The 21,001-nt window shown below is 51.1% G+C and overlaps 3 protein-coding genes across 7 annotated transcripts; 1 reads left to right on the top strand and 2 right to left on the bottom strand.

The window, feature by feature from the left end:
- Nucleotides 1–452: 452 nt before the first annotated feature.
- cavin4a (caveolae associated protein 4a) lies at nucleotides 453–3,802 on the top strand. The gene is made up of 2 exons (XM_088310730.1): nucleotides 453–1,406; nucleotides 2,186–3,802. The coding sequence occupies exons 1-2, from the start codon at nucleotides 600–602 to the stop codon at nucleotides 2,798–2,800; spliced, it is 1,422 nt and encodes a 473-aa protein (XP_088166856.1). The 5' UTR covers nucleotides 453–599; the 3' UTR covers nucleotides 2,801–3,802.
- Nucleotides 3,803–4,791: 989 nt separating this feature from the next.
- Nucleotides 4,792–14,581, bottom strand: LOC148326553 (uncharacterized). 4 transcript variants are annotated; one of them, XM_088310729.1, is made up of 4 exons: nucleotides 14,435–14,581; nucleotides 7,276–10,260; nucleotides 6,803–6,904; nucleotides 4,792–6,724 (listed from the first exon to the last, which is right to left on the bottom strand). In XM_088310729.1, exons 2-4 carry the CDS (start codon nucleotides 10,223–10,225, stop codon nucleotides 6,714–6,716), a joined length of 3,063 nt encoding a protein of 1,020 aa, XP_088166855.1. In that variant the 5' UTR covers nucleotides 10,226–10,260; nucleotides 14,435–14,581; the 3' UTR covers nucleotides 4,792–6,713. The 4 variants fall into 4 exon arrangements, with proteins under 4 accessions (XP_088166855.1, XP_088166853.1, XP_088166854.1 ...); XM_088310727.1 differs by lacking the exon at nucleotides 14,435–14,581 and adding an exon at nucleotides 14,192–14,288; XM_088310728.1 differs by lacking the exon at nucleotides 14,435–14,581 and adding an exon at nucleotides 14,010–14,173.
- A 1,061-nt stretch (nucleotides 14,582–15,642) lies between these two features.
- ift57 (intraflagellar transport 57 homolog (Chlamydomonas)) lies at nucleotides 15,643–20,567 on the bottom strand. Of its 2 annotated transcripts, XM_088311853.1 has the most exons (11): nucleotides 20,046–20,566; nucleotides 19,227–19,401; nucleotides 19,025–19,143; nucleotides 18,384–18,471; nucleotides 18,243–18,302; nucleotides 18,033–18,164; nucleotides 17,766–17,837; nucleotides 17,356–17,487; nucleotides 17,222–17,284; nucleotides 16,352–16,418; nucleotides 15,643–16,285 (listed from the first exon to the last, which is right to left on the bottom strand). In XM_088311853.1, exons 1-11 carry the CDS (start codon nucleotides 20,201–20,203, stop codon nucleotides 16,131–16,133), a joined length of 1,221 nt encoding a protein of 406 aa, XP_088167979.1. In that variant the 5' UTR covers nucleotides 20,204–20,566; the 3' UTR covers nucleotides 15,643–16,130. The 2 variants fall into 2 exon arrangements, with proteins under 2 accessions (XP_088167979.1, XP_088167977.1); XM_088311851.1 differs by having other exon boundaries at nucleotides 15,643–16,418; nucleotides 20,046–20,567.
- Between the last annotated feature and the right edge of the window lie 434 nt (nucleotides 20,568–21,001).

Raw genomic sequence — 21,001 nt, 5'->3', positions numbered from 1 at the left:
CTGTGTGGGTGGGCACGCGTGTGGAATGAGAGGAGGGGTCGTTGCGTACGTTTTTCATTCTTTTGGGTGGAGGAGGATTACCGCTGTAAATTTAGACTAAATAATGTGCGTGTGCGCGTGTGTGTGTGTGGGGGTGGGGTTGCGGGTGTGTGCAGTTGTCCACCAGTTCTTTCATTTTGCCAACTAACTTTGTGTTGTACACCAAACAGGAAGAAGTAGTGACTTGAAAGTTGTTTTTACTCCCCAAAAAAGAAGAGGTTGTCTTACGGGTCGCATGCACGTCGTTGTTGACGGATGACTCATCGGATTCCGCACGAGTCAAAGCACCAAAGTGATCTTTTTGGACCGCATGTCTTCCCAGAATAAACTAGCCAGTCAGTCTTTGGTGTACTCTTGGGGGGGCTGACGGGGGGGGGGGTTAATTTCTTAAGTGAACGTGTTGATGTAAATGGTCAGCGGTGAGCTTTTCTTGCACCTTTCCATGACCAACAAGCAGAAAAAAAAAAAAAGGAAGAGCACAATCGGCGTGGAGGTCCGTCATTCTCCAAATTGTCAGAGTTGTATTTTTAGCGGTTGGATTATTCTGACGCAACGGCATCATGTTCCCTTTTTTAACGAGGGCCGGGGGGCGGAGTTTCCCCTCTTTCCGACGATCGGTCGTCCCGGCGGGTCACCGAGCTCGAATCTTTTTCCAGCCAGAGAATCGTTGGCCTGCGGACAGGACCTCCGAGCCCAAAGCCGTCGAAGCCGTCCTCTCGAAAGCCGCAAGCGTCGACCCCGCGGTCGGAGTCTTGGTTTCCAAAAAGCGGAATCGTCAATCCCACATCCAAACAGAACCAACGGTCCCGTCTTCGTCCGTCCGGGCCAGAACCTTCCAACGTCTTTGTCCTCCTTCCTCATCGCCGGAGCCTCATTCAACAAAGCAAACGGTTTTTTTTTCTGACCCCCCAAACGCCGATTTTTCTTCCCCAAAGCCGAGGCCTCTGGAATCCCGTCAGGAAATGGATCAGCACCAGTACGGCGTACCGGCACACGAGAAGCTGGAGATCGCGGGGATGGAGGACGCCGAGGGGAAGCCCATCAGCGCCTTGAGCGTCTTGTCTCTGCTGGAGCGCGTGGCCGGAATCATCGACAACGTGCAGTCGGGCCAGCGCCGCATGGAAGAGCGCCAACTGGACCTGGAGAACAACATCCGCGGCATCCGGGACGACGTGGTCAAGTTGGCCAAGGAGCACGCCGACACCGGCGACCGCCTCGACAAACTGCTGCAGAAGACGCGAAAAGTCAGCGCCAACGTCAAGGATGTCCGAGCCCGCGTGGACAAGCAGAACGCTCGCGTCAAGAAGGTCGAGAGCACCCAAGACGAGCTGCTCACTCGGAACAAGTTCCGAGTGGTCATCTACCAGGTCAGAAAAATCGCTTCCGATCGTTGGTGCTGAACGTCGTCGCACATTTTCGTCCGAGCTAAACTTTGTCCTCTTCTTGAGACGTCTCTTCCTCTTGTTCTTCATCTTCATCCCCTTTTTGTTTTTTGGCGAGCAGAATTTCAGAACAAAAGCTAATATGAGCGCGGACGACATTTGGCTCAAAGGTTTCAAGCGTCAACTTTCTGCGCAACTCAGCAGAAAGTGACGGAACAACTTGAAAGAAGAAACGTCGAGTGCACCCCCACTAGAACGGTCAGAAAAAGTGGCGAGAACCTCGCGACCATCATCCTCTACAAACGTGGAAGAATTTCCACGAGAGCGGCCACTGGAACGATCGGACAAACGCGGTCACACGTTGCAGTGGAGCCACAAGCGGGACGTCGATTTCAATTGCTCCTCTTCGATTGCGCTTCGGTCAAGTTGTCAGCGGCGCGTAACCGGAGCTCAGCGAGCAGCTGCTTGCGATCGTTGACAGCGAGTCCTATTCTGAGAGCCCCCCCCCCCCCCCCCCCTCGAGGTCCCCACGGCAAGCACCTGCTGTCCGCCGCACTCGCCCTTTGACAGCACGGCCGATCGCGGGCCGGGAAACCGTCGCGATCGAAGCTAATGGAAAACGCAGCCGTCGCTGGCCTCGTGAGGCTCACGCCAGCGTTAGCGTTTTTATGGTCCCCAAACGTCGGGCGTCGCTCACGTCAATGTTTCACTCGCGTTGCCATTGCTGACGTTCGAAGGTTGAATTCTTGCTGCTGTTTCCTCAGGGCGAGGCGGAGGTGCCGTCGGTGGCCGTCACCAAGAGCCCCAAGGGCGGCCCGGACGCTCTGGAGCTGGAGCCCGATTCCTACGACATCCCCGCTGACCTCTCCTCGGATGAGGAGTACCTGAGCATGGAGGAGGCGGACCCTTCCCGTGCCGCGCGATTCAAGAAGTCCATGGCGAAGAGCACCGAGACCCTGAAGGCGACCTTCTCCAAGGAAAACATGAATAAGACCAAAGACAACCTCGGCACCAAGTTTCACAACCTTGGCGAGAAGGTGATGCCGCCCGAGCGCCGCGAGAAGATGCAGCAGGCGGGCGAGCGCCTCAAGCAGAGCGGCGAGCGCTTCAAAGAGAACATCGCCAAGAAGGCGCCCACCAAGGAGAGCTTCAAGATCAAAATCAAGAAGGAACGAGCCGTGGCCGAGGGCCAGGAGGGCGCAGACGGCGAGGCCGAAGCCGAAGCCGAAGCCGAGGTCGAGATCGCCACCACGCCGCGAGCCCGAGCCCGAGCCGAGCCCGCTTACACCGACGTCGTGGCGGAGCCCGAGAGGGAGGGGCCGGCGGAGCGCGCCACTGCCGCCCGGAGAAGCGAGCTCGAGGAAGATTACGGCAATTAGAAGCCGCTGACAGAACGCGTACGGGAAGACGACAGGATGTGGACCGCCACGGCGGGACGAAGACCACCATCATGGGAAAACGACAGGAAGCAGATCCCCATCATGGAAAGCAGACCACCATTACCAGAAAAAAAAAAAAAAGGACAGGGATGGATTACATAACACAGATCACTTTTACACAACTTGACAGAACGTAGAGCAGCACGAGTTGAAGGCCGAGACAGAGACAGAGACGTCATAAATCAGACCACATTTACAGGAAGTGGACGCCCGGTACACACAGAAGACGAACATTATGGGAAAATTATCGGAAGTAGCCCCCCCCCATGACAGGAAGTGGGCTCCCAATACACAGGATGAGGAAGATTACAGGAAGTAGACGGCAGAGGAAGAGCGCTGCCTGTGATTGGCTGAAGAGAGTGATTCTATGTTCATTTCATGTTTTTTTGGGGTTTTTTTTTAAATGTCGACAACTGTAACGCAATACATGCTTTGCCACGGTGGCGCGCATTTATACGCGCTATCATGCCAAAGTGGATTTTTCTTTTTTTTTTGTTACAATCATACAAAAATGATGACAAGTTGACAACAATGACTTTTGGTGATTCACACGTTTAACATGTAAAAATGAAAAAAATAATAAACTTTTGGTGAACTGCACACATTCTTAATGCATTTCAAAATCTTTGCACATCCGAACATCAAATGTCATTTACGTTTGTCATTATGATGGATGGAAATTGTCAAAAGGAGGCATGACAACGTGATTGACAGCTGTTGGTGGCAAAGGGTTGACGACCTACGTAATGATGACGTCAAAGAGTGTGTGCGTGTGTGTGTGTGCGCGCGCGCGCGTTCGTTTTGACTTTCTCCAACGTGCACTGGGTTGATGATTTCTAGTCAGTGCTCGGCCTCCCCCTAGTGGCCGCCCATGGTGATGCACTCAACTGCATGTTCATGTTCGCTGAGCGTTTCGGGAAAAAAAAGAATAAAGTGATGGGAATTCGAGCATCTTTTTTCTCCTTGTTTTCATTAACATGTGGGCCAGGGGGACACAACCTTGAAATATTTCATTTGAATAGGTTCGGTTTGATCAAATCAGATTGGCCACAAGAAAGAGCTATTAAAAAATAAAAAGATAATAAAATATAGCAAATTAGAAGATTAATAAAATATAGAAGGTAAATAAATTCAAGGAAGGTTGACATTTAATAATAACCGAGCCAAGTTGACGAGCTCATTTTTGAAAGGGGAAGTCAATCGGCAACTTTTCTTTCAGAGAACAAGTTGTATGCAGTCCCACTCGTCGAAAAAGCTCACCCCCTTTGCATTAAAAATGTATCGCTCGACTTCAGAAACTATGCAACAGTCGGTGAATATAAACAAATCCATGTATGATACTGTCCCGAATAGCATATTCACAAATGTCATTACACTAATAAAAATATATACATTATATATTTATGGTTGTGGCTTTTTAATATATATATATATATATATATAAAAGGATCACAACATGACTGCAGCTCGGAGGCTGAATGATGCTAACTAAAACTGCGCTTTGCCATTTTCGCTTTATGGGACAAACTTTAGCTCTCTTCACAGCAACACCACCACAGGCGGTTCTTGAAAACGGCCGTTTATTCCTTTCACATCTTCTGCGGTGGTCATGAATTGCACGCCGTGAGAACTACATTTATAATGCAATAGAACAGTACAAATGAGACGCACAACGTCGACAAAGTCAACAAAAGCACAGCAAATAAATACCTCGTTGGTCGCTTGCCGTGAAAAGAGGTCAAATGTCCAATAATCCACGAATGAGTTCCTTTTAGTCTTCTTTTAGTGTCCTTTGACGTCAATCTAACTTCAAGCACGAGCATTAGCATAAACAGGTGGACTGGGCATGCGCAGTTGAGTTGCAATTAATGTCCTTGACTCTAAACATTCCGTAATAACAACATAAGAAATAAAGGTTCCGGACATGAAAATAATCTGTCATTATTAACTATAATTAACATATTAACATGTTCCCGTCTTGTCACATTTAAATAACAAATCACCTGTAAACACATCAAATTAGGTTTTAATTTCCAACAAAATGACCCAAGTTCTGACGAACTAACTATAAATTCTTATTTTCAAATCGAAGAGTCGCAAGCAACACTTACACGCAACATCTCGCACCCAAAAGGGCCAAATTCTGCAATTTCAACTCTGACAAAGTGGAAGTAAAAAAAAAAAACTCAATAGAAAGCACAGACTGGACACCTAAAATGAAGAATTTGAGGTCAATATTTTGCTTTTGTTTTTTTACTCCTCTCAATGTTGTACAAAGATTTAGTGTTTCAAGATGTGGCTCCCACACGTTCAGTCCTCCCAACATAAATCAAGCCCGCAAAAGAACGAGGCACCCCCCCCACACACACACACACACACACTGAAGGATTGTATTAAGTGGGTGACATCATCGCAAGTATTTACGTGACAAAATGTTCATCATTATTTGATACTGGTGTGAAGCATTTATCAAACAAAAAGCGTTTATGAAATCAAACTCGAAGTACCGTGCACAGTAAAGTCATTGGATTGACTGCTTTCATATTAGTCTCACATATGATAGTTGTATATTTGTGAAAGTTCAAATGTGTTGAATTCCATCGACTGTTCATGACCTGCACTGCAGATATGCACGCGCGCGCACACACACACACACACACACACACACACACACACAGTCTGCATATGCAAAACTTTTTGCCAAGGACACAACAAAACCGATAAGGCACATCTGCTACGTGCCCAGTACAGCCAAAGACGCAACAAATTGGACAGAAAACTTTTGCGACAACCACACATCTGAGTTCTGAACACGTGCGCAAGAAAGCCAGAAGTGGGCGGGGCCTTGGACCCGAGAGACGGAGGACCAGAGGAAGAAAGTTTTCAACCAAAATCACATTTGATGAAAAAATGTCTCGACATATGGTGAGGGCGACATTTTAGTGCTGACTAAATTCCAACACTTGGAAAAAAAAAAAACAAGTCGGCAGAAGTCCATTCCCAGATTGTGGAGTCGCTCCCACGCGAGACCTCGAGGGCGCTTTGTCTGACAAGCGAGTCACCTTGGGGCCCCCGTGACAAGATTTACATGCCACGGGCCCAACAATTCGCACGCTCCTTCGGCGACACTTTGGGCTTGGCTCCCTCTCAATGCAGCTCTGCTCGCCTCAGTTGCTCAGCAATAATTCATACTAGACGATATGCAAATGACACAGAGACAAAAGCATCCTGGCGCGATTCTATCGGCTCGGTTGTATCCTGCAGTTCACTTGAGCTTGCTCTTATTGGTCTTTCTTCCCCCGCCGAATCTCGTGGCTCCTCCTGCGTGTGATCTTTTGATGGCTGCTCCTTCATCCACCGCCTCATCTCGTCTGCTTCGAAAACATTCCATTCTTGCACATTCCTGCACCCCACACGCCGTTCCGCTCCACCAGCCGCACGCAGGACGCAGCAACATCTAATGATCGACACCGAGCTCAAATTCTTGTATTCCTTTAATTGTCAAATGGATGAAATCCTTGAAGTGAAACCGAAGTTTGGACCGTGCTAATGACGAGACCCTCGGGAGAGGAATGCGGGAAGATTGGATCAAGGCTGCAACAATAGGAGGTGTGAACGAGACACCTCAGAAACAATGGACTTTCGTGCCGGGACAACAAAAAGTCATGCCGGTGCGTTTTGTTTAGATCGTGACTGCCTTGATTACATTATTACATTCTCCGGTGCGAAAAGCAAACGAAGAAAAACATTGCAACATCCCAGAATATTCTTCACAGTCTTCGTTTGTCGTCTTCACAGGAGGAAAAAAAAATAAAAAGGCACACAAATTCCCGATGGGCCGGCGGGCGTCGCGTCAACTCGAGCCTGCGGACGAGTTCAAAGAAATGTTTGGCGAGGGACAAAGAGCGACGACCGCAAAAAGTGTTGAGAAGAAACGGTTACCCGTTGCCACGGCGGCAGCTGTCGTCCCCGCGAACGAGCCCAAGGCGATCAAGCGAAGGCGGTGGTCCCGCGCCGGTCTTCCCTCGGCCCGCTCCGCTTTGTCTGAAGGCCAAATCAAGCACAACGTTGAACGGCGGAAAAGGAAACGATGGAACGAGCTCATCGGCGATGGCGTGACTCCACGTCCGTCTCCATCATCGGCTCAAATCGTCCCGCAACCTCGGCAAATTGCGCGCGCCCGTTTCTGTCGGCCTCCGTCAAGACTTTGCATCTTTTTGGGACGAAAAGCGCTTTTATTTTAGGAACGAATCGACATTGTTGGTTCACGGGAGAAACCGCAACGCTGCTCACCGCATCCACACACAGCCAAGAGGCAACGGATGAAACGTGTCGCAAGCGTTCGCGTCCTCACGACAAAACAAAACCCGCGTCTTCAATGGTGCGGTCGCGTTTCAACCATGCCTTCAACTTACCGTAACGACGCTCGGCGCCGGTCGTCGGCGTCACGTCGGCGGTTCGTTTGAGGTCCTCGGGTCCGTCCCGCCGGGACCCGGTGCGGCTCGGGGCCAACGACGTTCTGCCGTTGTCTTTCCCGAACGTCGAGTCGACCGACGCGGGCTCCGAGTCGGCGCCGGACCGGGCCCGATCGTTGCGTTTGCTTCTGCCGCCGATCCTGGCGGGAGGTCGACACCACTCCTCGTAGATCCGCTGTTTGACGGGACTGCGACCTTTTGGACTCACGCTCAGAACGGCGGGCGCGCGATGGCCCGGAGCGTACTTGTGCCGGCGTCCGGCCGAGCCGAACAGAACCAGCTCCACGGGCGGCTGGCGCTTTGCCGCCAGAGCTTCTTTGCCGCGTCCGCTTCGATCCTTGCCGAGACGTTTGCTTTTCAATTTCTTCAGGCACGGAAGGCTCATGCCGGACTGCTTGCTCCGCTTGTGCTTTTTCATCGCGGCCGCTAAACGTCTGTCGGCACGGCACAGAGTCCTCTCGCCTGGGCATCGTTGAACTCGACGACGATGACCTTGGAATGTCCACGTTTCAGCCGGACACGAACGCTTGGATGGCAAAACTAAAAGCGGGCGGCAGACATTCGTCGTCTCTCGGACGACTTTTGCACTTTCTCGATGGTCCGCTTTTGGGGCGACTTTTTCTGTCCCGTGCTCCGGTTGTTTTTGGCAAACTTTTGCCGTCTCTTGTTGGGCAACGTTTGAAATGTTTCGCTCATCTCGTGGGCCAACCCTCACCGACTTTGGGTCGTCTTCTCGCGAGGCTCCGGCCACGTCTTTGTCATATCCGCGGCAGACGTCGGTGGCGCCTCGCTCATTTTGTCGGCCGCTCTTCGCCGAGTCCTCGCAATCTTGTCGGGAGACATTTGCCACCTCTCGGTCGTCTTGTTGGCTAACTTTTTCCGATGCTTGGGAATCTCGCGCAACGTTCTTTGCCACCTCCCGATGGTCCTTCGGGTCCATCGGCGGGGAAGCATCTTGGGATGGATCGGAATCTGCGGGCTGGTTGTCGGCATCCAGGCTGAGGAGGGAGGAGTCAAGATCTTGCCACCTGATGACCCCGGTCACGCCTTCCAGATCGTTCGGCACCTCCTCTTGTTTTTGGGAATCGCCGACGACAGAAAGGATGTCTTTCCACCGCTCAAAGAACGACTCCAACTCGGCGTCCGGCTGCTCCTTCTCGGCTCGTTCCGCCGATTGCGTCTCCGCCGAGGCTTTCGGCTCGATTATGCTCTCGTAGATGGCTCTGGCTTGCTCTTGGGGCAGAACTTCGATGACGAACGAGTACGAGTCCGGAGGATCTTCGCGGGGAGACGCGACTGCAGCCGAGTCCACTTCTGCCGCCGGTGCCCGTTGCCATTTTGGATCCTCCCGTCGTTCTTCCTCCGGTTCGGCATCCGGTGAAGGCGCCGCAGCCGCGACGGGTGCAGACGGCGAAAGCGGCCCTGGAACGACTGCGCGGTGCCGTGAGTTGCCCCCCGGGCCAAAGTCCCGATCCACGTTCTGCCAGAAGGACGAGTACGGCGGCTCAGAGTAGACCTCGCCATCTTGCAGAACGCGAAGGCCGCTGAGGTTTAAGTCGCACGTGGCTTCCGACAGCACCGCCGTGTCCGGCGACAAGTTTGCGCTGCAGAAAGCAAAAGTCTCGTTCATGATCTTGTTGAACCAGCCCATCCTGAGCATTTCCAAAAAGCTTTTGGGACTTTTCCAGAACATGCCGATTACATCTTTGGCACTAAACGGGGCCGAAGGCTCCGGAGACGTCGTCTGATCTCGACAGATGTCCTTGACAAGCACCGCTAACTCTTCTAGGGTCCAATCCCGTGTGGAGAGAGACGGTCGTTGAACACCGACCGGCCTCTCGCTTTGATGCTCTTCTCGCGGGACCGCTCGCGGAGCGTCGTGGTCCCGTTGTTTCCAAAGCGGGCTTGCTATCTGCCGCCTTCCATCACCGGCACGAGGGTCCTCCTGGCCGGAGTCGCAATTGGCAGAAGGACCGCGTGCAGCTGCCAGAAGCCGGTCAGCGAGCTCGGAACTTCCCTCCGACGCGGCCGGCACGACGGCAAGCGTTTGCTGAGCCGAGCGACTCGCTGATGAGGCGAGGAGTTCAAGTGCCGTTGGCATCGGGTGGCGGGAGCGGCATCTGCTGTCGGGTATGCTCAGCGCCGACGACTCTCCGGCAACACGCGACGCTTCCGGACTTGCGGCGCAGACGCTCCAATGCGGTTTTGGTGCCGGGACCGTTTGTAGCGATGAGTACGGAGAGGATTGCGTGTGCTTCTTCGTTGACGTCTTCTCGGGCATCCTCGCTTGCGACTCGGTCGTTTGAGAGATCCCTTTTAGAACGTGCCATTGCGTTTCCTCTTGACCCGACGTTCTGGCTTGAAACTCCAAAGTGTTCTGGACGATAGACCCGCTGTCGGGCTGCGGCCAAAATGTCCGACCCGTGCTGGTGCCGTGAAAACTTGTTGTGGTGCAGTTGCGAGGAAATGGCGGCGGCGGCGCCGTCCGGTAGAAGCTACTCTGGTGCACGTGGTGCTCCGATACCACGCCGGGGCCACGGACCCGTCCGGAGGGGACCCACGATTGAGAGGATCTGTTCTGGTAGGTCGCCATGTCTCTCTTGGCGCAGGGAGAGACTCCCGCGCTCTGCACAGATGATTTCCGGCCCACCTGGTCATTCAAAACTCTGGAGGAGACGGGCCAATGTCCAGAATTTCCACCTTGTGGAAAAGCTGAGAAGCGGGTCTGAGGGACATGCGACACATTCTGGTAGCGTCGGCCGTCTTGACCAGGAAACGCCGTCGGCCAATTGGCACCACCGCCAGTCTGGTACTGACTCAGGTTCTTGGCGCTGGGATGGGCCCACATTGTGTCTGCTGAGGGCGCCCACGCGGGCGCGCAGGCCTGCATGGCGTCCTCAGCTGAGCCCGATGGCGGCGACGTCCCTGAAAGAGATCCAAACAGGAGACACAATCAGCGGAGGAACATTTCGTCCTTTCGGCTACGTCAGTGTCAGAATAATATTAAGGGCTTCTTCTATATTTGCCGTGACGCGACACAGATCATAATACGTAACACATATCACGGGTTGCAATTCAGTGGAGTGGACTGTTTTGAGGTTTTTCCGTTTCGGCGGACATCACTCCTGCGGGACAGATAAGAACCGTTGACGCAAACGCCATCGTTCAGAATCCTGATCGGAGATGTTTACGCCAAAGTCTGCTGCGGCCACGACAGCGCGCCCATATTGAAAGAGAATGTAAAGGCTGAGAAAGAAATTCGGACTAAATGGCGACAGATAAACAACCGTACTGTTGCCAACTTTGAGTAGAATCGGATTCGCCGACCCAATAAAAGGGAACGTGTAGAAACATCGGGGAACAAAGTCGCCAAATAAACGTCGTCAGCCTTTCAGTCTCCAAATGAGCCGACTGTCTCTCTTCTTTTAGCGCATGAATACAATATGTCCGATTGAGGAACTCGACATTCAGATCATTTGCAACTCTGACGACACAAATGAACACTCGTCAAAAGGTCCAAAACACGGAAACACTCCATCGGCGAATTCTTTTTACAGCTTCTTCGGAGGTGGACTTTGGTGTCGCGCTATCGAGTCCCATCAAACAATCGAGCAGGAACTCATTGCCCGTCGCGGGCACGGCTCGTCGCGTTTGGTCCCGGCGGCCCGAAGCCAAACCTACGAGGCTGCCGGGACTTCGGTGCGGTTGGAGCTCAAAACTCGGACGACGGGTTGGGAACATACCGGCGGTGTCGGCGAGCTTCTTCATTTCGACTCGAATCGACTTGGAGAAAACCTCGTTCGGTCTTGAAGCGATTCCTTGAATGAAACGACAGCGGGTCGAAGAAGTCCGCCGAGCTTTTTGCCTTTCGGCAACTGTCATGTCACAACTGACAAAGCTTTGTGACGTCATTTGTTCTTCTTCAAACACAAGTTGCGTAACTTTGACACCAAAACAGACCAGGATGAGAAAGCGACAAGAACGGCGCACTTTTGGTGTGCTTCTCAAAAGTCTTTTGTTGACCTTCTGGACGAAAGGCCACGTCGGGCCCACGGGTCACATCCTGTGCATCGTCAGGTCGTACAGTCTGCAGTTGCGGATCACTGCCTGCAGGTTCGATCGGTGCAGGTGGTTCTCGATGATGTCCGGAGCTTTCTCCAACATCTCCTGCGAGGTCAACGCATCGTAGTTGCGCATGATGTCTTTGGTCATGGGATTTTGGATGTTTTCCTCCGATTGCCAGCGCACCAGCGGGCTGTGAGTAGCAATGGTCGACGCCTCCGGCAGTATCTCGCTGTCGGTCCGTGCAGACATGCGCTGTTTGGAAACGATCTCACCTTCTGGCTTTTGAAGCATCCGGCATCGTGGAAGCACCGGTTGAAAGTACGTTTGATGTTGTCCGAGCGTTTGGAAGTCGACATGAGCAGGTGGTAGTGCGGGACGTCGCCTTCCGATCGCTCGCTTGATGCGAGCCATAGTTGCGAGTTGATTTCCAGCCACTCGAAAAGGCTGCTTATCGTCTGGATTGTGATCACGATGGCGTTGCAGGTATGGATGGTTACCTGCGTCACCAGTCTCATGTAATCGGCGTCGGTCGATTGCGCGCACGCCTCTTTGAAGTCTTCACTTATGTCGTCCGAGCAGTATTTTTTTTTCCAGTATCATTGCGCGCTCTCGCCAGTCTTGCTCCGGTCCTCGTAGAGTACGAATGCTTCGTCCTCCCCCTCCTCCGGTGGTTCTCCGGCTCCTCCCTCTCGCTGCTGTTGTTGTTCCTGCTGTGCCGGTCGTGGTAGTATCTCTCGTAATCCGGCACCCTGCAGTGGTTTTCCAGCAGCTCCTGCAGTTCCACGGAAGGCTCCGGGAACCTGGTCGGTGCCACCATTCGACTCAGGGTACCCAGCCGGGCCTTCGCCGTGGTGTTTTTCAGTCTGAATCTCGTGCAGTGGAAAATCAGCCCCTCCTGTGAGCTGCGATACTTCGGAAGACTTCGGAAGCAAAAGTCTTTTCACGTCCGTAAGGATCCTCTTTCGACGGATTGGATCCTTCTCTGGCGTCTCGAGCAGGAATTTGCATTCGCTCATACTCACTTTCTTGTTCTTCTTGAGACTCGTTTTCCTCCGTTCTTGGTCTCTTTGCAGCGAGCTTCTTCTGTATGGCGAAGTGTCTTTTCTGCTGTTTTCGACGTGGCACTCTGAGCTTTTCCTTTTTATAGAGTTTGCCCCTCCCCTGTACCTCCCTCTCTTATATAAGTCTTGTGTAATCGTGATAGAAATGTTTTATCGAGGTTTGCGGTCGGGTCATTCCGTGGTTGCTGCTCCTCCTTCATTCTAACTCAACCTCAATAGCAACTTTACTGCCAGTAACCTCAATAACTACTGCCGGCCATTACACGTGGCATTGTTATTAATTGTTATTATTTGCGGGCGTTTTAACAGCGTACAATGCCACGTGTAAGGTTATCTATTTTCATAAAGGACAATGCCAAAGGAAAATAAAAAGACGGCGACCTCGACTTCCTTGATCTGTCTTGAGCGGCCTCGTTGACGCCTCCGATATTGTCCAGAAAGTCGTTAAAGTGACTCAAATGTTTTGACGCGTTGCCATATTTTTGATAATGAAGCCCGCGCCCCTCGTAAACGGGAACGCGCAAAACGGACCCGAGGGGTGAGTTCAGAACAGAACTTGGAGAGAAGTATCGCGGCGTCGAGCGAGCAGAACGGAACGCGTCTTTCTCTTCGTGGTCCCTGCGAGCGGTCACAAAAAAAATGGAGCGCCTGTCCTCGTCATTGGTGTCGCGTGATAAAATGTCAAATTGATGAACTTGACACACCGGCAGACAAGCACTCAAACCGTGCGTGGCGACCGCAGCCATCTCGTGCGTTTTAGTGGCTCGGAATGAGAAAAAGAAAGTTGGAAAAAAGCTCATCGTGTTTACGTTGGAACAAACTTGTCTACGGTCGTCCAAATTTGGGTCATTCGTGTCGGATCAGCAGACGCCGCGTCCCGTTTGGGTCAACGTGGAAAATGCCACACGCAGATTTGGGTAACGCCCCTTTTTCTCATGACGATGACGAGCTCAACGTGGCTTTTTGATGACCAAAACAAGCAAGCAAGGCAATTTGGGAGACCAATCAAATGTTTATCGAAGCAAAATGGGCGTGTCCAGAGAGTTTCATCCCATCAGCAATTCAAGAGGTGACCTTGATCTTCAAGGAAAACACAAGAAAATAAAATCAAAGACGTGTGGAAACTTTGTATTTATGTTTGGGTCGATTGGCGGCTGGCCTGCATTATTTGCTGCTTGTGTTTTTTTTTTGCCGCTTGTGTTCTTTTAAGTCTTCAAGCAGGAAAATTTGACGTTCAGTGAAACAAAACTTTGGAGTTGAATAAATGCACAGAAATACTTTTTGCTTTTGTCTTGAAAGAGCAACTGCCACTTTTAAGTGACAGGAATATTTCTCAGCACTGTTGCAGTTGTCACAAAGACGAATTTTGAGCCCCCCCCCCCCTAATTTCTTTTCGCAGCCAAGTCTGCCTCAAATCTTTCAATATATTCAACAAGCCGCTTCACATTTCTAAACAGCCTTTCAATACTTGAGTTACTTCTACTTCTACTCAAGTACTATTGGATCAAATTGACTTAGCGGTTATTTCGGTACGACGTGTACTTTTACCTTTCAAGCAAAGAATGCAATTGGCATCTTGGGAGTTGCAGCGCGACTTTTCTCCAGACGACGTTCGTTTTTTTTGCTCTTTTCAATTTTTTTCCAAGTTGACGACAAGCAAAACCACGAAGCAGTTCGGAGCTCAACTGTCGTCAAGCAGCGACCGCGTGTGCGCGCACACGTGCACTTACTTGAGGAAGTTTCCTCTTCTTCTGCCTTCTCTCCGGAAAAAGCAAAACGTGAAGCGCGATGCTCCTGAATGGCGACAACAACTTTTGTGGACTTTGTGAGCGGCCGCCGAACTGCGATGACGTCGGTGGAGGGGGCGTGGCCACCGCTTGACCAGCGCTGCCGTGCAGCAAAAAAAAAAAAGCGAAAAGAAAGCCAACGAAACGCTCACGTTGTCGATTTATAGAGCACATCACATCACTCACCAGTTCTGGGGATCACATTTCGTGTTTTGGAAGAAAAACTCAATTTCGTGATCGGTTTTTCTTAGTTGCATCTTTCAAATTAAATGTCGACAGCCTCGAGAGAATCCAGGAAACTGCGGTCGAGTGCGCCTCTTTTTGTCCAGAGGGCAGAAGTGTGTGTGTGTGGGGGTGCGTGTGTGTTTGTTTGTGGTTGGGGGGCAGTTGGTGTGTGGCTGACCCGTCACGCTTCAAAAAAGGAGGATGTGTTGAGCGTCGGCGGCACTATTTGAGGAGGGCCGACTTGCGATCTCCCGGCATTCGACTCCATCCTGGAAAAGTGTTTTTGTTTTTTAATTAATGAATATTATCCGAACTTTATCCATTTTAATAAATCCTTGAAAATGGAACAAATCTATTTTACTTTCATTCATTTCTACCACTCAACCTTTATACCAAATGAACGCCTAACAACGGGTCGAAAATAACATTTCCAAACGTGTACGTTCCTACGAAGGACTGAGACCATTTTCGGTCAGCGAACAATTGCAAATATTTCATCGAGAAGAAGTTGCTGTAAGATGAAGCGTTCATTTTGTCATTAAGGACGAAGAGGCGACGCGGCATCGGATTGGCTTCGTAACTCTACATTTAACGTACGCGTTGGAATAATTGTTTGAGATGACAAGAGTTGAAAAAAAGTTTCAAATTGATGCAAAGGACCCAAGACGAGGCGACGTGTTCATCAAAGCGGTCGTTGTTTGGGCAGGAAGCGGCGTCGCATCCGAACACGACACAAACGAAAACGAACCGAACATTTCCAGAAGCTGATCTCAATGACCTTTAATGATTTTCATTCATTGGCATCGGTTCTCATAAAGCAGGGAAGCCTTCCAAACCAAATTTCATTTCATTTGCAAAAGAACAAACTCAAAATTCGGCAAATTGACAAAAGTCCCAAAAAGGAGAAAAAAAAAAGACTCGAACGGCAAGATTTATTTCTTATGCTTTTTTTTTTTACTTTTTAGAAAAGACCAAATGATATTTCTGAATCGTTTCATTGCTGGGGCGGAATTGAAAGCAAAGCCATTTCACAAATGGTGGCCAATTTTCGGCAGAGATGGCAAGTGTAAAATAAGCTGAAGATCACATTAACCTCAAGCAACTTTATGTCATCAGAATCATATTTTATACACAACTTGTATCATTAATGATTGCACACGCACACACGCTTCAGTCTAATCAGACATTTATTGTCAGTTCATCTCCTGTCTCCTGGTGAGAAGTTCAGTCCAAACAGACGCTCATTGCCAGTGAATTTCCTGTTTCCTAATAAAAGAGACGAGAGACCAGAGGAGTCGCCTGTCAGCTCTCGAAAAACTAACAACCTTGCCTGCTTCCTTCTGGCCTTGCTCATTTCAGTAAGCTCTCTTAAAAGCGTCAGGGCATTTAAAGCTGACAGAAGAAAAAAAAAACTAAAAGCAAAACCAAAACACATTTTGGTCCAAATGCGACACGGGCGCGTTTTGAAGACGTTGACGACATTTTGCAAAATCACGGCAAACATTTGCAAGCGGAAACGCTTCGTCGCCTTCAGGGCTCCGAACTCGCTTTGTCAAACGCCGGCGCAGAAAGAAGCCGCACGCCATTTGTCATCTGTCCTCCCTCTCGGCAAGACCAAAAGCGTTCATTTCCTCTTCAAATGCTGACTCGCCTTCAATCAGACGGCGGCGGCGCGCATGCCGAAGCTGATGTTGGACTTGTGTTTGAGTTTGGCGTGCAGCAGCATGTGCGCCACCACGCCGGCGCGCACGTCCATGCGCACGATCTCCTGCTTCAGCTTGCCGGCGCTCTGCTTGATCTTCACCACCGCCGCTGCAATCGCACGAGCGAGCGCGTTCAAGTCGACAAACGGCGACGCACGGCGCCGGCTTTGCTCACCTCCGTCCGACATGCTGCTGCCTCGCTCCTCCGTCTCCTGCTTCACCTTCTCCAACTCTTCACTCAGCTGAAAAGGCACAAGCGCAACATCTTCACACGCCACCTCGTCTGCTTTGTTGCTTTCCCATCGCCGAGACTTTTTAGAAGGAGAATCGGGCTCGGAGGCGCCGGCCGACGGACGCGAGCATTTCCCGCTTTTAGACTGGCAAGGCCGCTTGCCAGTTCGTCAACGAGCCGCCTCGCCTCGCCACTGGCCGCTCACGTGCGCTTCAGAGTTATTTAGTAGTGACTTGCAAAAGTGTTCACCCCCCGGAGCGACGCGCCGTTTCTTGGCTCAGGACAAAGCAAGAGTGTGCGTGCGTTTGCGGAAAAGCAAACAGAACAAACGTAACAAGACAACATCAGAGGAGCGCCGATCGGGCCGATTTTGAAACGGGCTCGAGGCTCGGAGGCGCATTTTACTCGGGCCCTCGCGTGCGATGTGCTCACAAAGCTCTCAAAAGTTCATCTCAACCTACTCGACGAAATCGCGGCCAAGGATCGATCGCGTCGCGCGCTTGTCGGCAGACGACGGAGGCGGCGGCCGTCCGAGGGGCAAACCTCAGAAAGAAAGTCAAAGACAAACAAAGAGATGGACAAAGCTGGGCCGCCGTCGCTCCTCAAGTACGCAAGCCGACGACACGCTCACGCGAGGACCGTCTCGATGGCGCGTCGCCAACCACATCACGAGGATCGTTTGCGCTTCGCCGGCGTCCGAAAAAAGCAAAATGGAACTTGCGGGCCCGATCGCCACAAAGTACGTCGTCATGGGGATGAAAACTTTTGCAAGCCACTGCGGTCCTCACGTCTGTGCGTGTGCGCTTCACTGACCTCGGCCAGGAGTCGCGTCCTCTGGGCCACGCCGCCGCTGGCGCGTTGGTAGCGCTCCCGGACCTGGCGCGAGAGCACGCCATCAGAACCGGGAAGAGAAATTTGGACGCTGGCGGCAGTGGGCGGAGTCTGACCTCGCTCAGCTCGGCCTGGGCGGCGCGATGTTCGCCGACGACGCCTTCCAGCCGCTTGTTCATGTACTTCTCTCGACTGGACACCTTCTCCAACGTCCTGCCGATGTCGTCCTCCATCTTGTCAAGGTAGCCCTGCGGCCACGCCCACACAAAAGCGCAACAAGCGAGAAAGGAAAATCGCAAAAGTCACCGAGCCTCCATTTTCCAGATTCGTTCGAGAGCTTCGATTTGAAAGACAAAAAAATTCCAATGCCGAAGCAGTCGAGAACCTTTTGGGCATTTCGGCACAATACGAGTTCAACTTCAACAAACTTTGGGTTGAGCCCAAAAAATGCTGAGCGAGGGGGCGGGACCGCAAGTGCGACGCCATGGCGTTGCCACAAGCGTCCGCCACGCAAACGCAAACGCACCTTGGCCTCGTGCAGCGACGACGCGATGGCGTCCCGGTGCTGATGCATCTGCTCCACGTGGACACGCCAGTCCTGCACCAACGAGACGCAAACGTCAAAAAGCAACAAAAGCGGCTGAAATTCATTCAAAAGAAACAATTTGGAAAGCGTGCCAACGAATTTGACAACCGCGTGACGTCGTCGGAGGTCGTCTTCCTTTGGCATCGTCCGCTATCGCCGAACACGAAGGTGCCAGAGATCTTTTGGACTTTGGAGGAGGCGCGCTACCTTGTTGTCGGTCCTGATGGTGACTTTGAGGAGGGGCAGGACCCGTTCCAGCTCCAGGTTCCACTCGGTCACGTCCAGCGTGGAGCGCAGGATGGCATCGGGTTTGGACTTGAGCGCCGCCGCCGCCGCTTCCTGTCGGAGAGACGCAGGCGGCTTGCTTCAAACTCGTCGGCCGCCGAGCGACGCCGCTTGCCGGTGCCGATGACTCACTTGAAACGTGCTCTGCAGCGTCAGCGTCTCCAAGTCCACCAGGTCGTCGTCGTCGTCGTCCTGAAGAGACACAAACCTGCCGCGTCAACACCGACACGAAGCACCAAGACGGTCGTCGACGGCGACGAGCGGACGACGTACGGCGACGACGTCCGCGTCGTGGAGTTCCAGTTCTGCATGGCCGTCCGTCACCGCTTCTTCTTCCGCGTTTTCCGTGGGATAGTTTGGACTGAAAAGAACAAAGGCGCTGGTGCGGTTCAAGTCTTGCGTAAGAAGAGAAGCGAGGCCGGCGTCCGTCCGACTTTTTTTCCAGTTCATTTTGGAGGTTACATTTTCGGAATTCAGCCCTTTTCCCTTTTCAACAGTAAAAATAAATCTAAATGAATAATAATTGAATATATATCTCGATTTCGACCGATAGTTGCGCCACAATATCGTTTTCAGCCATATCGCCCAGCCCTACACGCTTCCTGTGATTCTAACGGTTTTAACTTTGGTTCTCACTTCTCTTAAGTGTGAACGCAAAGCGTTTTCTGTTTAACAGGAACATCTGTGTCAGCAGTTTTGAAACATGACAAAACGTCATTTCTTGAACAATTAATAACTTGCTTGCCGTGTTTGTCACTGCACTTTGATTGAGTTGCCTTGAAATAAAGAGGCCTCGTCTTTTCGTATGGCGCGCGCACACACACACACACACACACACACACACACCAGCAGCAGCAGCAGCACAAAGGCCACCAAATGAACGCAAAAGGCAGAAAAAGGTAACAAATGATCACCTTTTAAAGGTGAAGCCCCGCCTCTTGAGTGCGTGTTCCGCCAGCGCGTTCAACACAAAGCACACGTGCTCGCCTGAACCGGACTTGAGCTTGGACGGCGGGAAGTCCACCTTCACCCCCTAAATCCAGACCAAAAAGACGAGTTGAGACGCGTCGCGTTGACTCACCAAACGGGGACATAATGAAATCAGAAAACATTTACGAGCGCCCTGAGCTCGGCCAGGATGTTGGAAACGGTGGCGGCGGGCTCATCGTCCTCCTGAGGTCTGGCAAAGCTTCTGCCCGTGCAATTGATGAGCCAGGCGGCCATGATGGTGAACACGTAAAACTGCTCGCCCGGATTGGCCGCCAGGTACGGGCCGGACACAAAATAATGTCTGCAACGCCACGGAAAACACACGCAAGGTTAGCCCAACGTTTTTGTGACCACGTCCAGCAAATTGAATGCCAGGAAGGCACAATAAAAAATAAGAAAAAAAGAGATTTTGTGACACTTTGGGACACCAAACAAATTGAGGTCGTCCAATCAGAAGAAAAAAGTTTGGCTTTGCAAAACTGTACAAAAATTATTGTAGACGTCGCGCTTGTGCATTTGCGACCAAATCTCGGGTTTTGGGAATTAAAACTCTTTGGGTCATCAGATAAAATTCTTTTCTGTAGTCACTTTAAAGGTAATCTGCACAGACTCAAAGAGCTGGCACGTCATAAAATAATAAATAAATGAAAAAAAAAGCTGCGGTCCAGAACAGTTTTGCTTGTGCCAGCCTAAGATGGCACCTGGTGGGGAAGAGGGCGGGGCTAGCCATGGAGATTTTAATTCTTGTCAAATGACGTCACTTTACAATTAATAACATTACAATTTTGGGAATACGACCTCCGTCTCGTTTTTTAGAAACATTTAGGTCTGCTCTGCTCCTGTTGCTCATTCGAGTGATACTTGGAGAAACCATTATTATATTTTTTTTAATAATTCACAAAAGAGCAGTTTGAGAAATATCGTTTTTCTTGCGGGGTGACATGCCTGCAGAGGGGCTTCATGTTGTGTTTTTCCAGCAGTTCGTGGTCGCAGTTTAAGATTTTCAGCTTGTCCACGAGGGCCTCCATGAGCACGAAGCCGCGATGAAGCGCTCCAGGCCCGCGTTCGTCCTCCTCCCAGCCGCGGCGAGTGTCCTCCGCCATCGCGGCCGCCTATCCAACTCGCTCTCCTGGGCTAGTTTTTGTTTGTTTGTTTCAGCCAGAGACGACGAGTGTTGTTAGCATGCGGCTAGGCTAACCCGATTTGCTTGCTGGCCGTTGTCAGGCAACGCGGTGCTAAGCGACTAGCCGGTTGGCTAATGTTAGCCGAGTTTGATATTTCGTTTCACCACATGAACACGTGATCACATGACAACACTGGACGCGAATTTGTTGACTTTCGGAACTATTAAATCTAAAACAAAGGAATGAAGAAAAGAAAGATGCCAAAAAGAACCAGCTTGTTTTTCTTCGGCGGCGTCTCCTTGGCGTACTCGCCAACCTGCTTCGTTGAAGCGAACACATTTGCGCCACCTACAGGTATGGAGTGCGGCTCAAGTCCACTGTTTGGCGTTTCTTTTTTTCTAAATAGAAAACGTTTCACAATTATAGACAAAAACAAAATAGAAAACTAAAAACAAACTTTTTTTCACCATGATTTGTGATTCAAACACTTCAGTCACACCGTAAGGATTCGACCAGTGGACCTTGGCAAAAATCGCCTTCCGGAGAGGCAAGCCGCGCAAGCCTGGATTGGTGATGGAAAAGAACCTTTCTGACACAGCCATTTTGATTTTGGTTAGAAAAACATTTTATTTTGGTCAAGCGAAGTCTCCCCAAAAACTGCGTGCGAGCCTGGGCAGCCCGTCAGGCATTCCCTTCTTAAAGGGAATGCCCACATAGGGGAACCAGAGTCGACCCCCCCAGAGTCGACCCCTGCGCTGCGCTTTTACTCGTGAACTT

Source organism: Idiotropiscis lumnitzeri, chromosome 12 (genome assembly GCF_059441095.1).
Source record: "Idiotropiscis lumnitzeri isolate Australia: NSW breed Sydney's pygmy pipehorse chromosome 12, RoL_Ilum_1.0, whole genome shotgun sequence".
In the NCBI taxonomy this organism is placed as follows: Eukaryota; Metazoa; Chordata; class Actinopteri; order Syngnathiformes; family Syngnathidae; genus Idiotropiscis; species Idiotropiscis lumnitzeri.
This window is presented reverse-complemented; position numbering and strand designations above follow the sequence as displayed.